The following is an 18,705-nucleotide window of genomic DNA, read 5'->3' on the forward strand; positions in this document are numbered from 1 at the left end:
GGGCTTGGGGGAACCTGTGTGGGTTCCTTTAATACAAGTGCAAGTGTTGACCCTGGGCTTGCAGGAGACCCCTGGATGCTCACCCCTCGGGGCTGGGTGACCGGGAGGGCTTTGTAATCCCGTCAAAGACAAGGCAGCTGCTTCGCAAGCCGCTGGTTCCCGAAGCACAGGCTCCTGCTCTTCTCCCGTTTGCCCCAGTAAACCCAGCGGGAACAGGCTGTCACCCCATGATGGGCACCCTCCTGTCAGTGAATCCGACAGGGGTAGCAGGCGAACGGGGTCCTTCTGTGTCATTTTAAAGATCTGCTACTCCATAGCATAGTCCCTATTTGGGTAGCAGTGATGCATCCTCAGGGGAAGCACACTGGATGGTCTCTATGCCCGGATGCTGAGGAGAACACAGGGTGACAAGACAGGCTTTGTATCGTCCCATATTTCAGCAACAGTTCCACGCACAGGGAAACCTCTCCTTGTTGTAGAAGCTGGCTCTGTATTGCTGGTGAATTTGGGAGGCTCAAATACACGCATTGTTTGGCACATTATCAGGGTGCACAACACACACCAAATAAAACTTCAGCTATGAAGGCTGAAAATAATTTAAAGTTTTTACTGTAATCATTTTAACAATGCTGGTGAATGGGCACAGCGATCCTGCCGATCCCATAGTCACGAAGGGGTTTATGCATTTTTACTCAGGTCCTTGTGGTTAGTCCATGTCAGCTCTAAGGGCTGATGAGCAAGAGCTCGTCACTTGGATTCAGTCTCCTCTGGGGACATATGGGACATGTCCCTGTCCTGTGGAAGGGAATTGCTTTATATGAGGTTATATCCAGGTGGACGTGTTCAGAACAGCTCAGTAAAGATGTGAATCGTGTACATCCAAACAGCTTTTGGCAAACTGTGTCTTTATGAATTTATCAAACCTGATCTGTCTTTCCAAAGTGGCTGTGTCGCTGCGTGCCACGTTAGAACAGATGATGGAGCGTAGGATGACAGGCAAAAATACGGACCAGCACTTCAACATACACACAAGCGTTCCCTGGTTTGCATTTTCAGATAGGAGTAAAAGAAAATGCTTTAGATATTAAAAATGCAGTGCCAGGTAAGGTCCATAGGCTCCAGTCTTCCCCGTCCCCCCCGAGCCCTGGAAGCGCCCTGAAGCAGCTCCTACACAACCCTGCCAGGGAAAGGGGAGGGGATGGGCGCAGGGACGCAGGGCGGAGGGCAGGGTACCCCCCTTCCTGCACAGACCTCCCACCCCGCTCCCATGGAGAGGACGCGGCGCGAGCAGCCCTTCCTGAAGGGCTCTTGAAATACCACTGACTCGGGGTGTGCGTGTGTACCCATTCGGACTGACAGCATCACAGGCGGAACACTGATAACCGCGCGCTAGCCATGAACACTGTTTACATAAGCAGTAAGAAATACAAACAGTAAAGTATCTAATAACCTTACACAAAGCCATTTTGAAGGAAATATGGTTTTCCCTAATGAAACATTCTTTAAGGTTTAACTTAATCTGTTCTCTTCAGTTACTTCATCCCTTGGGAATAAGCACATTAAAACACTGATGATCTGTACAAGCAAGAAAAGGCATTATAATGCCATTATCAATACAAACCAATTTAAAATGCTTCCAATATTTGGAGAAGAGCTACAGCATGATTGCAAACAAAATCTCTGATCACTTTTTCAAACAATATTTAATCTCTCCTATAGCCATGGCTCTGTAAAAGCTGCATCTGCAAACAAAAAATACAGTGTGTAACTAAAGTTGTCACTACAGCTGAGCAAACACACTCTAGCTAATATTTTACTTATTAAATTTCACTTTTTTATTTTTGGAATATGCTCAAAATCAGGTCACAGAACTTGCAAACATCTTCATCACTGATATTTTTTGCTGGGTTTCTCCATGCAGCGGAGAAACTTGGCAGGATCAGATGCAGGAAATTCGGGTGCAGGAAAATTTCTCTCTCCCCGAGGCGAGGGTTTATGTCACCAAACAGGAGGGCGGACACTTGGAATATGATACTGGAATTCAGGTTGAGTTTTATGGCTGGGTAACGTAAGCAGATGTACTGACACTGCTTTCAAGGCCTGGTTTGATTTCATGATGTCGAGATGTTGGTGGAGCAAAGCATGGAAAGATCTGCATGGGATGACAGTCCCATGGGCACAGTGGGCAGGGAGCGGGCAGGGAGCGGGCAGGAGGGTGGTGTACGCATGCTGAGGGGACGGGGGACATCGTTAGCAAGGATGAAACATCCCGGTGCCAGGCTGTGCCAGCAGACAGCTTAGTAACAGCTTCGCCTGCGTGGCGAAGAGCGGGTGGCAGCAAACCCCCATGGCAGAGCGGCCACCAGCCCTCAGTCCCACAGGGATGCGCCGCGGGGGGACGGTCCCCGGGGTTCCCAGGGGGGAACAGCAACAGCGTAAAGCCATAACCGGCTCCCTGCAGCCAGGACCCGGTTGCCAGCGGGCAGACCAAGGCCCCAACGGTGCATCCTGCTTGGAGATCTCTGATGGAGAGATGGGGTCATCGGTGCCCTAAACTCCGGGGGCAGAGGGAGATCCCTTCCCATTCCACAGATCAGAGGGGCTGCGGTTCTGAAGGCAATGTTTCAAACACAGCACAAAGTGCAATAAGTTAATATTTCAGAGCTCTTTAATCTCCTCGTTCAGAAGCAGCAACACAAACTTTCAAATATTTATGCTTGCGAGGGAGAAGGTGGCAGCCTAGATGCGCGCACTGTGCCTTCCCCCTCTCCCGGTGCGCTCCCCATCAGGGAAACAGAGAGAAAAACCCCATTGTCTAAAGCAAGGAGGCAGCTGCGAGGATGTGAGGGAGTCAGTTGCTCTCGTACACAGTGTTGTAATGTTTTCTCATGAAATATTCATTACCCATCCCCACTCACCCTGTCTCCATTAGTGCTTCAGCACCTGAGCAGAGAAGCGGCGGGTGCCAGCCCCTCGTTGGCGCTGTGCCGGGCAGCGCCGGCGCTGCACACCCCCTGCCCTGCCTGGGTGCTCCCAGGGAAACCGAATTAGCTCAACCACCTCTGGCTATGGCACAGGCTTCTCGGTCAATGTCATCTTATCCAGGATAATTATGGAAAATACTAATTATCAGAAATAGGTGGGAGGGCAACTTTTTGCACTCCGGGCGATCCCAAAAGCCCTTTCTGCGTCAGTGCGGTCGCCCCAGCAAGAGGGGACATGCCAGCCCTGCGGGGACGAGACATCTTGCGGCCTTTGGAGATGTGTTTGGGCGGCATCCCAGTCCCTGGTGCCCCTGCAGCCCCCCAGCCAGCCCTGCTGCTCCCCCCAGCCCAGCCACCACCAAAACCCTTCGCATTTTCCACCACAGATTCCCAGGAAGCAGAAAAAATTGTGACCGAGCAGGGGCGTGGGGAGATGGGGTCCCTGGTTGCCGGGTCCCTGCCGCGGGAAAGTGCCTCCATCCTGTTGGTGCTGTGCTCCCAGTCCCGCTGCATTTTAAGGATGGGAACAGTGTCTTCTGAAACACCGTGGGCTTTAACGAGCAGCAGGGAGATTTGCACATTTGCATGCGGGAGGAATGAGTAATGGCAGCAGGCACGAGGGAGGAATACATGAACCTGATTATACCTACACCTGCAACTGGCGTCTTTGCCCTTACGCCATATGTTTGCATCGTCTTTCGTGGAAACCTTCCCTGCAGCCGATATTGCCAGGACGTACGTGTGAAATGCACCAAGGACAGGTAACAGACTGAGATTTATTTTTGCCGGTCCAGTCCCTTGATCACAGCCAGACCTCAGAAATACGTTCCCTTGTCAGGAGGAAGCTGGGTAGACACTCAGTGATTTAACCCTTGGGAATGTTGTTTTCCCCAATCTACAGACCCTAAATACTTACAGCTTGTTTCAAATGCAGGAGGTACTGGGACTCTCCTGCTCTCTGGACTGGGCTCTAAATTAAACACCGACACCGCCGACTGGGACAAGCTTCCCCGTGACCGGCTGCACACAGCAAACGCCCCTGCTGAGAGCAGGCTCAACGAGCCACGTCGAACCTCACCCCTCTGAGAAGACACTGCCAACCGCAGCTCCCAGCAGACACGCAGCCAAAGCGGAATCAAGGTTGGCACGCGAGAGACGCCTGAAACGCGCTCACAGGTCCTTCCCCTGAGTACAGCACATGGGGGAGGAGAAACAGTACGGAACACGTACACAGGTGCTCCATGCAAAACACTGGTAGCTTTGCATGAAAACTAGTACTATGTAGTAGGTGCAAAATATTCAGGTGGATGTTAATAATTTGTAGCAGTAGATTTTGTTTTCTTCTATAAAAGATTAAACAAGCTTATAAATTTTGATGAAAATGTAACCCTGTGTCTCACAACAGGATTAGATAATACAGATCATTGCTGGTGTAAAAATGGGGTCAGTCCGGATTCATTCCAGTGCAACCAAGTCCAGAAACCTGCCCCAGCATCCTCGGTCACACCGGGTGGACGTGGCCCATTCAGCACACCCTGTACCAGCCCTGCCGTGGAGCAGCTGCTGTCCCACGAGCCCGGCACGGGACCTGCTCGCCCTGGGGTTGGGGACGGGTCCTCTGCCCCACACCTCTCGCCGAGAACAGCAACAGGTCTAAGGGGAAATAAAAAGGCCACTGGGAAGGAAACAGCAAATATCTAGAGAGAGGAGTTTTTGGCAGAAATAGGGCTGTTACAAGGAAAAAAGCTTACGAGAAGACTTGCACATGTGCAGAGGCACACGTACGTGTGTGCATGCACAGGGAAAGAAAAGATGACAAGTAGAGCAATAATAACAATAGTCAAAAAGTAATTTGTTCTTAACCTGTTCAAAATAAAAATAACTCGTGTACAAGTTCACTCCTTGAACCATCTGCATCTCATAAGCATAAGTTAAAATCCTGACACCATCTGTTCAATTGGAATTTTAATACTGTACCAATATGCCAAATCACAATTATGCTAGCAAGGACAGCAGCCTCCTCATTTACCAAACAACTTGCTGCTGTACTTTAACGAGACAGGGACCGAGAAGCAGCCAACTTGGAGCAAAATGAATCCGGGTGCTCGCTGCTAACCCCGGGCGGGGGGAAACAGGCCCAGGCCATCAGTGGGGCACCGGGAGCCGCCCTCCCAGCCCCAATACAAAAAGGCAATTTAGGTAGGACATCTGAAGACTAAAAAATAAACGGAAAAAAATCTCTAGGTTCTCATGGAATATATTTTGTTCTCAATAACAGCAGCGCGTTTGCCAGCCTGCAAAGTTGGCATCCCCAACAAAGCCCTTCCAGAAGAGAGATCCATCTCTCTGTGGGGAAGGTCCCATCTCCTGGCACAACCCAACACCCGCTGTAGGGCCACGGGGGTGGCGGTGACTGTCCGGTCCTTCTGCACCTCTGCCAGGCACCAGCCACCGTCACCTCTATGACTTCTATTTGTCCCTGGGATGGACCAAAGAGAAGACACTGAGATCCCAGCAAGACCCAGAGTGGTTGGAATTGTGAATTCAGGGATTAGTTTGAATTCAATGGCAAAAAAATGTCTTGTGAAGTGTCTAAAAAAACGTACCTTGCTAAATTAGCCTAGAAGATTTACACCATCTTTTAACTAATTATTACTGGAGAGGCTGTTGAAAGCCTTTGCATATTTTATATTGGTCCTAGTGGGAAAAAATCCATTTTGAAATGGAAATTAATATAATATCTGCCAAGCCTTCTTCAGTGATTTTTTTTTTGCTTAGCAATATTGTTGAGTTACAAACCATACATCATGTCCTGTGCTTCTTAGGATCAATTTCTTCAAGAAAGAAAAATAGAAACATGTTCCCTTACCACTGCAGGATATACAGTGAATGAAAGTGAGGGAGGGGAGGAAGGCAAAACACTTGTCAAGCGAGGAAATCTTAAAGACGTAGCACATATCCATTTTTTCTTGATCAATGGAACTACGTAGGCATGTTCACAAAATTTAATTAAGTTCTGTTCCCCAAGAAATCTATGTGCAATGTTTCCCTGCAATTATTTATTTACTATCTGCCATGTAGCTTTTAGCTTTCATCCAGAAAATGATTGGTTTCCGCTGCATTTTCATTAGCAGGCGTGCAGCAGAGAGGCTGCTTCTCAAACGGTTTGGGGGAAGGTTTGCTCTTCTCTCCCATCTGTATGTGACTGCCTTCTCACAAAGAAAATCTATTAATGTATTTAGACGCACTTCAAGTACAATGCCATTTGTACCAAAGCCACCAGCAAAAGTTGGAAAAGAAATGTAGAAATGAACAAAATTCCGTTCTGCTGCCAGGAGCTATGAATGCTGTGGGAGCTGTGGCTTTTGCCTGTTTGCATCCAGACTTGGTCTGATCCCGGTGTTGCTGGATTGTGAATACACAAACTCAAAACTCTGCGCTACGGCAGCAAATTTATTTGGGCATGGCAGCAATGCAGCGGCGTGCAACGCCCAGTCAGAGGGGATAGGAAACTTCTCACGGCCAGGGAACAGCACAGCCTCGGGCAGGAGGTCTGAATCCTGCGGCTTATCTGTTGGAATCAAAGAGACGGCAGAGATGCTCGGGGAGAGGCAGACGAACCCATCATCCTGCCCCTGAACAGGACTGGGCTGCTAATGTGTCACCTGCTTTGTACCAGCCTGACTGGAAACGCGTGGGCTGTTGCTGGAGGAGAAAGGATGCAATTATTAAGAGTTTCAGATGGATCATATTCTCCAGTCCTTTGGAGTTTCAGCACAGGAAAGGTTATTCTGACTTCTTAAACCCAGAAAATCTTTATAAAGTAAATGCTGATGCTTCCTAAGTACAAGTCAGGTATTTTGAGGATTTAAAAGTGGAAGTAAGTTAGAGCAGGGTGTGATTCTCCCCATTAATGACCTCCAACAGATCTGCCAGTCTCAACGGGATGCAGACTACCATGGGCTGCCTAATCCCATACCTGGGAAATTTTAATCTTTATAACAGGAGGTAGACTCATTTCTAGTCATTGCCCATCCTGCAAGCAAACAAAACAAAAAAAAAAAATCCAAACCAACAGACATAAAACCAGAAAAAAAAAAACCTAGTTGTGACATCCATTTCTATTTTAAGGTCAAATAATGTGACAATACTGTCCTTCCAGGAGGCAGGTTATTTTATTTATGCATTTCCATCATGAAGGACATCAAACCAGTGCACAGAACAAATACTATTGCTACTAAATGTTCATCTTTTCCGTGACACGTGAAAATGTTCGTTGGACTTCTGCAATCAGAAGCCCCCTTGCCAGGGCTGGAAGACGTGAAGGGGCCTTAGCAAAAGCCCCCCCGGGGGATGCAGCAGAGGAGCAGGGAGAATCAGTGGGGAGGGACCTGGTCTCTTCCCAGCAGTGGAGATGTCACTGGGTTGTGGAAATTCCTCCCATACACCAAACTTAAACCAACTTTTCACTCTCTCTGCAAGAAATGGTATCTTTTGGTTTCTGCCTTCACTTAAAGGACTCTTTAAAGCAACAGATTCTTTAATCAAATCTTTACTGTTGAAAGCATTTTTATCAGCATCCTTATTTCAATATTCTTTGTCTTCTTAAAGTAAGGCAGACCAGCTTTCTATGTGCAGACTCTGAACTGAAGGAAGGGAATGATTTATTCCTCACGTAATATAGGTGCATTGACTTGAGAGAATAGAGGATTTGTTCTCTTGAATGCTCACAAATGAATGAAATCAAGAATACCTAAAAACTATTCTCCCCCCAGCTAGGAAACACACGTTTTTGCATCTTGATAATTGTGGCTTCACCAGGGAAAGTAAAGACACCCTTGGGCTGCACGTGATTTAGGTTAAACAAAGTCCAAGGGAATGAAAGAATTTAATCGAGCCATGGGTACAAAACCTCTCTAACTGACAATTCTTCTGGATTAAGAGGAGATGGCAGGATTGAGAGAAAGTAGTTCTACCCACAAATGGCAGGAATTACAGAGGTAAATCAGACAGAAAAAAGCACATAAGTTATAGCATGTCAAGACAACTAAGGAGACAAAAGGAACCCAACTTTCAAGAAATTGTCAGCAACATGTTTCCGATAGTGGCCTCTCAAGAAAGCACAGCTATACTTAAAGAAAGTGCATTAAATATATTTTCTATGTCAAACAATGAGGTATCTTCCACAGCAAACCTTTCTAATTAGCCAAATCACATGGGAGCCTACACTTCTGTCAGGGTAAGAAGCAATGGAGGGATAATGCGCTGCAGAAATGCTTGGCCAGACCTTCAGCTGTGGTAGCTGGAGCAGGTCTACTGGGCTCAGCAGAGCTTTTCTGATTAACCTGAGCTCTTCATATTTACTCTTCTGCCTATAAATATAACATATACACTATCAATATTAACAACAAATATAATAAATGTTCTAATAAATAGTATTATCTATGCATAAAAATGATATTACCACTGGCCCCTATTGGGCCATTAATTCAGAAACAAATTCTCCCTTTAATTCTGCAAGAAGACAGTGATAAAGTTTTTTCCACAACTATGCTGCAACATCACACCCAACGGAAAGAACCAGGCACCCTCCCTGCACTGACTTTTATGATCACCTCAAAACTAAGAGAGCAAAACCAAAGAAAACCACAGCCAACATACTTTGTAAATAATCAGCAACTCACCAAATCCCTCCTTATTGATTTCTGAATGTTATAAGCAAGGGGGGTTTAGATCTTCAGTGAAGCATCTGAATTTCTTTCAGAAGCCCCAGTCTGCTGCTCTGACGCCCAGCCTACACTCATTTGCCATATGACATCGCGCTAAGGCAACGACACTGCAAGAGAAGACACTGTTCAAAGTTTATATGAAAGCACCCATTACCAGTACAGGTGTTATGTTTAGTTTAACGGATGATCAGTAATCACATTTTTGTATGAGCATGCAAATAGGAAACTTGCAAAAAGCCGTCTTCGCTTCCCAGCCTCCGGATTAGCCTCTGCAGTCCTTTGGTTCCTTTGTGGAACAAAATGTTGGACTTTCCCACACTACCGGTGAAAACTCTGAGCTGAGGGAAATTCAGTACAGTTCTCTTTGTAGGAGCCCAAATAAACATTTTTTTCAAGTTCTCTGATGGCATGCTTTTTGCTCACTCAGGCTTTGCTCTGAGTTTTTGGCTTTGAGAATATTTAAAGTGCAAAATTCAGTCAAAATCAGCATGTTCCACTGGGTTCTATTTCAGCCTGATTTAATTCTGGTGTAAAAATATACTCTGATTCAGTTTGATGAAAATTCAACCTGAAGTCTTGAAATAAGTCTCCTCCAAAATATGCAGAGAGAGAACTTTTTCTCTAAATTTGGCTTTCAGGCCCCGACGAAAGACTAACGCCCAAAGAGCAGCACTGGGTCTCCATTCCCACCCGCAACCTGAGCTCAGAGCGAGGATGAGTGTCCACCAGGCTGCTGCTCCCTCCAAAGCAATTCTGTTCTTCTGGAAGCACACACCAAAACTCAGGGGCATTTTCCTGTTTGAAATTAAAGATTTGGGGATGTTGTAGTCTTTTTCAACAAACTCCAGAGTCCCGTGTCTGGAGCACAGCTAAAGAGATTTTCACTGTGGACTTAAAGGAGTTTGTTTTCAAGGTTTTCAGGATGGATTGCCAACCAGGATGGCCAGGGTTTTCCTCACTATATTTTGGGTAGGGGAATTTTTTAGCTGCCTTAGCAACTAATCAATGAGCTCCTATAAATTGCTAATCGCTTTTTTAGTAGATTCAGAAGTAGCACTGGAGAATTTTTAACACTAGTGATTTATGAACCAGCTTCCTAAGTCCATGCAGTTATTACAGCTGTAGAATGCTCACACCAACACTGGGCTTACAGACGGACATGCATTTTACATGACTCATAGTCAATAGAAAGTGGTCAACAAGATCACACTCTAATTGAATAGTTTATTTTTATGGGTACTGCAAAAAAGGTTATACCCAGCTATTGAAATATAAAAAGTATTCTCACAATTCTAGACTTCTCACTTTCTTTTAATCTTTATTAGAAAACTAATAGAACAAGCTAATTTGGGAAAACTAAGGAAAACGGCCTACTCAGTCCTCTGATGCCCAGTGTACTACTGTTCATTCTCTCTTTTATTTACCCAGATCCTACTAGCAAAGGGTCCAACCAAGGGACATTCATTCCAAAATAAAAGCCCAAAGCTCTTAGGAAGGCCTTCATAAGGGCCGTTAGCACAGAGCTAAACCCCAGGCCCCTACACTGCGCCAGTGAAGGGAGACCTTATCTTATGCACTAAGCTTTTATATTGCAAAGTCGTATTCAGACCTGAATCTTCATGGACTTCAGAGGCATTGAAGGTGTTCAGCACTTCTCAAATCATGAAAATAAAAGTCATGTATGTACATCACCAGAATTGAAGCTTGAGCTCCAATGTTCCTTAAGTGCTTGGGTCAGCATTAGGAGGCATAATAACAGCAGCAATGCTTTATTGTATTCCAGTATTCGCTTGAGCACTTCTTCTGAAAGTAGCAGGGGAAAATCACTCGAGCGGGATTCTTTGGACTGGCCAACTCATTTGCCAACCACTCTAGTGACAATTTAAGCAATTCCACCAAGTCTAACTCACTTCAGCCTATTTTCTTCCTTTACAAAAAATACAGTTTTGGGCAAGTTTCATAAAAGGTTGCTCTTGCTCTTTGCAAAGATGTAATTTAGATTTTGCTTCTTGTCTCCATATTTACTATATGCGAGCCTTGAACTTGAAAAGCCGAAAAAAAGGAGAAGAAACTGAGAAAATCTTGCTGCTACATATTTAAACAAATCCAGGATGGCTGAAAAAAAAAACCCAACCTGCTGCAAGGAAGTGTTTGTCTGTGTACACAATATGTTGCTGATATTCATTGATATCTGCATTATGTTTTCTTATTTACACTCCTTTGCTCTTTCTGATTTTGTTTTCAGAAGAACCACAACTACATCCCAGCAAATTTTAAAAAAGGCCAGACCTCACCAGGCTGAACCAAGCAGCAGAAAAGCGGCTGGTGGGAGCCATCGCACGCTGCTCCGCAGAGAGCAGCCCGGGATGCTGGGCCACTGCCACCCGGGATTCTGCTGTCCCAGGGCAGCAGACCAGGCGTTCCCTGTTTCCACACCTCCCTGGGACACCAGCAGAGGAATATCTCACTGGCACATATCTACTTTTATTGCAGCAAACCCCTCCTCTGATCAGTCAGTCTACAGAAATGGTGCACGCTGTTCCTGGAAAACATCCAGCTCAAGACTGCAGTTTAAAATACATTGATTCCCCCCCCACCCCGCAAAATGCCAGCCCTCCTTGGTTAATCCTTTAGTCATTACAGTCTCTTTCTGGATCACAGAGCAGCAGAAGCAATGCAAAACTCACAGGTGAGGTTCTGCCTCCTGCCTGCACCCATTGATCCTGCCGCAGCAGAGGTGGTGGCCGGCACAGTGAGGACACGACCGCAGCCTGCGCCCGTGGCCAGGCCCTCAGGGCACTGAACCCTGCACGAATATTTCCATTGCCTCCCCAATACCTGCACTGCACGAAGCGCACACAGCCCTCCTCACAGCTTGGAAAGGGAGGGAAGACGCAAACACCAGATCAAAACCCACTCAACAACCTCTTTGGGCAGTGCTGATTTTATCTCCTGACCTCACAAACCCCCTTCCACCGCTGAGACCTCCACGGACATGGGACAGTAGGGGTAAGGATTTTCCTTGGCAGGAAATCCGTCTAGCTGCTGCGCAGGTGTCGTGACAGAGGGAGGATTTGCATCGCCAAGTGGTATTTTGGAGCAGCGAGGTAACAGATGCTAAACATCTATCTCAAACATTCAAGCTGATGAAGATCATATCCAAAGGGCTATGAAATAACCAGCCACGCTGTAAATACTGGGTAGAGGCAAAGGCCAGTACCCAAAAGCCATCTCTTGCCAGTTCCTAAACATCACTATCCATACGTTGTTAAAATGAACTCTGAGTTCTATATCCAACCAACTTTTTTACCAATTTTTGCTTCAGTTATCCATTAAGATGGAGATTTATAGACTGATCTAACAATCAGATTTGACACTATCAGTTTCCAAGAAATAATATCATTTTTCATCTATGAAATAACTCTTATCAAACCAACAAACTCTACAGGCTTTTCAGTCTGCCATGACAAACTAGGAAAAAATCAACCAACACTCAAGTCTGACCAAAAAAGCTTGGAGCAAGGTCCTTCTGACACGAATATGCTAGCAGACTTGGCTGATCACAGCCCCACCACCTGCAGTGGAGCATCCTTGTGCGAGAGAATTTTGTTTGGCAAGATGGACCAGATTCACTGATTATGACAATAATTACCTGGAAACAGAAACATCTCCTGTCAACAGGAAAGGAAGCTTGCATTATTCATTAGATTAGACTTTATTTTGTTATCTTTTGGGTCATTTTGATCTTCACTGATTTAAAACCAGCCAGAACCAACTACTAGAACATAGAACAGTATCATTTTAAAGAGGGAGGAAAATAAGTGATATTCCTCTTCCACATCTAACCCATTTGACAACACAGCTGCAGGTGTCACTGTGCAAGAGCATTCCGTTTTGTTATTCAAATTTCTACCACACAATTCATTTATGAGTCAGTGATATGTATATCACCATGGGATCTTTTAGGTCTGTTCACACATGCAAAGTGATGGGCCGCAGCTGGCTGCATTAATCTCAAGTGGATTGTTTTGTATGAAGGACACCAGGATTATCACAGAGATACATGTCCAATGAACGGCCACCAGAGTGCATTCGCAGAGGGTATCACTCGGCATTTCTCTTCCCTTCCGCACATCCCCACTCCAGAGAATTAATTTGTTTGTCTCAGGATAAACTGAAATCTACTTCACAAACATCTCTGCACATGAGCCTCCTACCAGCACTGAAGTGAAAAGCACACCCAGACAGCATCTTCTTGAAAGGGGAAGGTGAGAAGGCCAAAATTTACAACTGTCCCTAGAGCGAGCAGAGGCAGCACGTGTGCTTCAGGAGCAAAAGCCTTGTTAATTAATTTTCTGCTTTCAGAGCTACAGTGCCAGGAACGTCTCACAGTTTCCTTTGGACATCTGTAGGTGCTTGAGCAGCTCCACATGTGCAGATGTGAAGTGGCCAGTGCAAGGCAAGGCTTAAACAAATCAGATTGTTGTCCTGATTTTCTCATGCTTGTTCAGACTTTGAAACACAGCAGGGACAGTCGTCTGTCAAAATCCCCATATTCTTTTCTGCTAGTGAACTTGAAGGAGCATTTGCCAACCCTCTCCACCTGCTTGTTGCAGGAAAACATTTGGGTTAAACTGAAAGCTTGACGTATCTAACAAATTCTCCCGCACCGTGTCTTGGTGTAGTTGTCAGTACCCCCATCTTTTCCCTAGTTCTTTCTCTCCAGATTGTGTGTGAATTTTCTCTCCTTTTCCTCCATCTGTACTACTTCTATATTTGTTCCTTTTTGCCTAGCAGCTCTCCTCTCCCGCTGCTTTACTGCTCCAGCTGAGCAGAGGGCAACCTGCTCATTGTGGTACCAACCGTGCTCCTTGTCAGTGCTACCCCCAGCTGTGCAGGGAGCCATGAGAGCAAAAGCAAGGGGTTTGATGTGATACGTCAGACTCAAGACCTCCCCTCTCTACTGTGAACTGTTCTGAAAGCCTATTGCAGTCTCAGCCACTGACAGCAGAGAGAGAAGGGACGTGACATCAGGGTTTTGGGGGCAACAGCAATATGCAGACAGAGGCTTCCATGCAGTTTCTCCCCATCCCATCCCATCCCATCCCATCCCATCCCATCCCATCCCATCCCATCCCATCCCATCCCATCCCATCCCACTGCCATGTCACTCGGTTCCTGGTGCTCTGCAGACACATGCACACAGCCTGCCGTGTTGCTGACCCGCTGTCTGAAGCTAAAGCCTTCTCCGTTTCTAACCTGTTCTTTTGCTTTCTGGCAACCAGAACATCCACGTGCAGGACTGTCACCCACAGTCCTGGCAATGCCGCAAGACTGGAGCCAGGCAGAAAGGGCTGGTTTGTAGGTTATGGGAGGTGGTGAAAAAGAGCGTGCTGCTGCCGCTGCGAAGTCAGGAATAGGGCCAGGCTACAAAAGGCTGAGCCAGCCCATATGCTTTAACACCCCTCACCCCCGCCACAACATTTACCAGATGTTCAACTGCACATTTTGGATTCATCCCATCATAAAGGTTGAAAACATTTAAAAATGAAGATTCAAGCACAGGCTATCACCCTCTTCAAAAATGAGAGTGTTTGGAGGTGAGGTTTTACTTCAAGATCATTGAAACAACGGCAGAGGGGGAGTCGATGGGAGGAGGGGGGGATAGACGGATGACCACAAAAATGCTTCAAATTAGAAATCCAACCTTAGACAGTATAACGTTTAAGTAAACATTTTTAACATAAGAGAAACTGGAGGGAAAGAAAATGCAAGGGCAGAACCTCACCTCCTTTCCTCAACTCATACTCCACCTGTGCACAGGAGCCAGGCTGTGACTCCTGCCTACCCACCACGCAGGAACTGCGCTTCAAAGAACTGTGTAATTATGGCTCTAATGTATCAATACAGCCTGTCTCCCAACCCTCCTTTGCATCGGCCTATCTGAAACTGGAGTGGAGCCCAGCTGTGCTCTGAGGATTGCATTGTCATCCCCAGTGCCGGCTCTGCAGCCCATCTTGCCACCCACTCAGCAAAACAGCTGCAGGTTTGCTGTACTGGACGCTTTCTACATGCCCTGCATTTCGGGAAAACCTCCTCCACAGAGAACATGAATCTCCAATTAACCTTAATAGCACCTAAATTTGAACAAGGGGAGAAAACGTCATATGATATTAATCGTGCAATTCTGTTACCAGTACACACTGTACCCATTTGAGCAGCTGCACAGTTTACATCCCCTTCGATCCATCTGATCTACGTTCAAAAGGATTTGCACATGAAGAGTGTTCTTCATCTTCATGCCAACCACAGGCATTTACCTTCTGAGTAGTATTTCGAGCATACAGTGTATTTGGTGTATCAAAAAAATATTTCTCCCTCTCTTCTTCCTCCTTTGGAAATAATTTTCCAGCTCTGAGGAGTCCCTCTAACTACGCATTTCACATGAGCTACTAAGTGGCTCTGCAAAGACCACCTCTGCATCTGCCTAACCAGTTGTATTAGACGCCGTCCATGTTTAGGCCCATTAACCTGATCACAACAGCTTGATGAATTAATGCTTATGTAGACACAGTTGGCAGCTTCTAATTAAATAATTACGGCTAAGCAGCTGCAGAGAAGTTGTAATGTTCCACTAGAAAGCCAGATGTCAATTTTATTGGTCCTCAAAGTTTCAAATGAAATGATTTGGGGAGATTTGGAAAGGGGGTTCTTTTGCTCCAGGTGAATTCTGTAGATATCATGCCTGCTCTCAGGTCAACTAGCTGCAGCCCACCACTGGCTCTATTGCAGCAAGCAGCAAATGGCACAAAGCATAACGGAACAATTTGGATCAAGATAAAAAAGTGATTTGGCATCATGGTTGTTCTTTAGGTTTTACCTAGGGAAGAACCCTTTGAAAAATCCATCTCTGAAACTGTATCAGTGTCAAAAATCCACAAAACTGGTATGAGCCAAATTCAAAGCCTGTTGAACTGGATAAGAGTCTTTCCAGGAACTTTAATTGGATTGGTCTTTCCCTGCACGGGTGAGAGAAGATTTTGTGAAACCTACTATAGACTTTCACTCTCCAAAATTTCTCAGGTACCTCTCATCTCAGCACCTAACCCTCACTGTAGTGATGTGGAAGCAAAGAGCAATCCTTGAAGATAAAAATTTGAGTAATATGAAAATTGGGAGCCTGTGTTCGCTAATTCATGCAAAACCTACCTTCATCCTCTTTTCAACTAGCAAACCATCGTGCCTATGAGGAACTTATATTTTTTCAGATTTTAAATATAAATGCAAACACAATTTATTCTAATCCATTTCCTTAACTACGTCAATTTTCCTCCTATAACTTCTACAAGACACTATGATTTTGAACAGAAGAAGCCTCATAATAGAAATCATCCATCCCTGTCAGAATATACGCAGATCCCTGACCTTAGAACCATTTCGCTAAGAAATCCAGCTAGAAAACTAATTTTAAGTAAATCTACGCATGTCAAAAATACAGATGGCTTTTCAGGATGCTAACTTAAGCATCATTACATAAGCAGATTAGGGCTGCCTGTTGAGCCCAGACACAAGAGTAGATGGCGCTGAATCCAGTATTACACACAAACTATTCACTTCCTGATACATCTTTCATCTAAAACTTTTGTCAGCTCTCCACATTACTGAGCCTGCTAACTGTAAGCACCACACACAGTGCAGCAGGTCTGCCAGCAAAGAAACTATTATCTGTCTCTAAACCCCACTGTCCAAAGCAGCAGCTGGCTAAAGCCCATTTCTACAAATGGACCAAGGAAATGTTCCATCCTTCACCCTCTTGAAATGAAAATGGAGGAAAACAGCCTCATGGACCTCTCGAATATTTAAGAACAGCAGTTTTGGAATGGATTTCTGATGCAGAATTAGAAGATCAAAATTACCCTCATGTTACCATTGGTAACGGTGCCTCTACCTGAATATCAACTTAGAAAGTTAATGAGCTTGCTAGAGCGATCAGCTAAAATTACCCCAATAGTATGTGATCTGATGTGATTGCGGTAAGCAGGGCAGATACTTCACATTAGGATGATACTTTGTTTTTCATAGGCGTGTTGCATAACAAGGCGCAGCAACTTGCCTCTCTCTGCTCTGAGCCCTCATTTCCGAGCACATCAGCTGGCTCCGAGAAGGCCCCCTGTTGAAAAGCAGCCAGGGGGACGGGATTTTGTTTTCCCTTCCCTGTGTGTAAGTGTGTCAGGTTTGTTGACAGATGGCTTGGCTGACTGTGCTTGACTATTATCAAGCAGCTATTACCTTTGTAAATTGAATCCCATTTGAAGATTTTCTGTAATTAAATCTGCAGTGTGTTTGCAAGGCTTACATTGCATCCCACCCGTACTTGGGAAGCGTGCAAGGCAGTCAGATGGCTGATTTACACAGCCAGAGACAGAAGCATCCTTCAGCCACAGGGATGGGGTGCTTTTGACAGTCTGTGCTGCCACCTAGCCAAGACCAAGCCATTGAGTTCAGCCTTGCTTTTACATTTTCAAAGCTTAAATTGAAGCATATCCCCCCAGATTTAAATAAAGCCTCGGTCCGCAGCAGACACAAGGAAATTTGCACTCTTTGCACTTTGAGAATTGTACAGTCAATGGAAGAGAGCAGCTTAAAACAGGTAGTTACATTTCCCTCAGAAATGTCTTGTACTTACGGTAGAAGACATATTCAGTGTAGCTGGACCAGACCTTGTCATCTGTGTACTGGTTGACAAAGGAAGCTGTCACCGAGGAGTTACATGCCACCATGTGGAATCCACACTCAGACAACATGTCGAAAGCCCTCTCCAGGTGCTTGAACTTGAGATAAAACCTGGAGGTATACCTTTCTGGAGCCCTGTCTGGATCTCTGCTTTCGTTCAAACTTTCTCCAAAGACCTCTTTGACCAGAGCAATCCTTCCACAAACCAAAATCCTTGGGACCCTCCTGAATTTGGCATCTGCTTGGCTCTCCCTGCCAATAGTGCATGACCCCCGGTACCCGATGGTAATGAATCCCCACTTCCGATCAGGCGGTAAGAGCGATGAGGGTGGGCATATTCTCGTGTCACTGCCTTGGGAGACCTCTTCATAGTCACTGTGGCAATAATCATCGGGGCTTTGCTTGTTGTCATCGGGAGTCAGGAGTTTGACCAAGTCTGGGAGCTGGAAGTACTCAGCCTCCCTCTTGAGCCTTCCCTTCTCTGGGAAGTGGTCGGGCAGAACCACTTGCTTGTCCCTGAGATAGTCCAGAATATAGCGGAAAAGAAAACCATCTCTGTCAATGAAGAATCTTCCCTTGGAGTCCTTGGCCAGGTCGTTGGCTGTGTCTCTCTTTGGGGTGAACATCTTCCACAGCAGGGAGTGAGGGGTGCCAACCAAGGTGGAGTGGCGAGTGAAGTAAACCTGGCCGCCTACGTTTAGCTCCACTACCTCCGGGAAGGAGTGCAGCCCAGTCCCCTGCTCTCGAGGAGGAAGGTAAGTCCTGCAGTTGCCACTTAGAGCCATTGTACTTTAAAACAGAAATCAGCAGCACGAAACAGCAGGACTGTCAATCACATCAAAGTGTAGAATAAGGCTCTGAACATTATGGAGAAACAGGGAGGAACAGGGAAGTGACAAAAGAAAAATAGCCAAAAGGTTTGTTTAAAAAGAATCTGAATTGTCCATGAGTGACAGTGTGGCAAATGTGGCTTATACCCTAAGCCATAGAGACTGAAGAGCAATCACTTCATGAAATGCAATCACATCATTAGATCTTCCAACAAAGCCATCAAAATCAAGGTCAAGCCAAGCCTATGGTCATTCACGGCTCTGTCAAAAGGGAAAACAAAATAAGACACAAATTATTCTTTTAAGCCTCACAGAAGCTGCAACAGAGAAAAGCAGATCAGTTTAGAAAGCCAAGCTAGATCTCCTGCTAAATAGGTCTATTTTTTTGCAAGTTCTATGCTTCTTTTTCACAAGTACTGATCAATGGAA

General features: G+C 45.7%; 1 protein-coding gene across 1 annotated transcript in view; it reads right to left on the reverse strand.

The window, feature by feature from the left end:
- Positions 1-18,231, reverse strand: part of KCTD16 (potassium channel tetramerization domain containing 16) — a gene marked incomplete at both ends in the record, with an annotated part of 76,112 nt that extends 57,881 nt beyond the window's left edge. The window contains one exon of the mRNA XM_082489704.1: positions 17,400-18,231. Within this exon, the coding sequence (XP_082345830.1) occupies positions 17,400-18,231 (832 nt within the window). The remainder of the gene's footprint in view (positions 1-17,399) is intronic.
- Positions 18,232-18,705: the final 474 nt, after the last annotated feature.

This window comes from Vanellus vanellus (genome assembly GCF_965231255.1).
Source record: "Vanellus vanellus genome assembly, chromosome: 13".
NCBI classification, from domain to species: Eukaryota; Metazoa; Chordata; class Aves; order Charadriiformes; family Charadriidae; genus Vanellus; species Vanellus vanellus.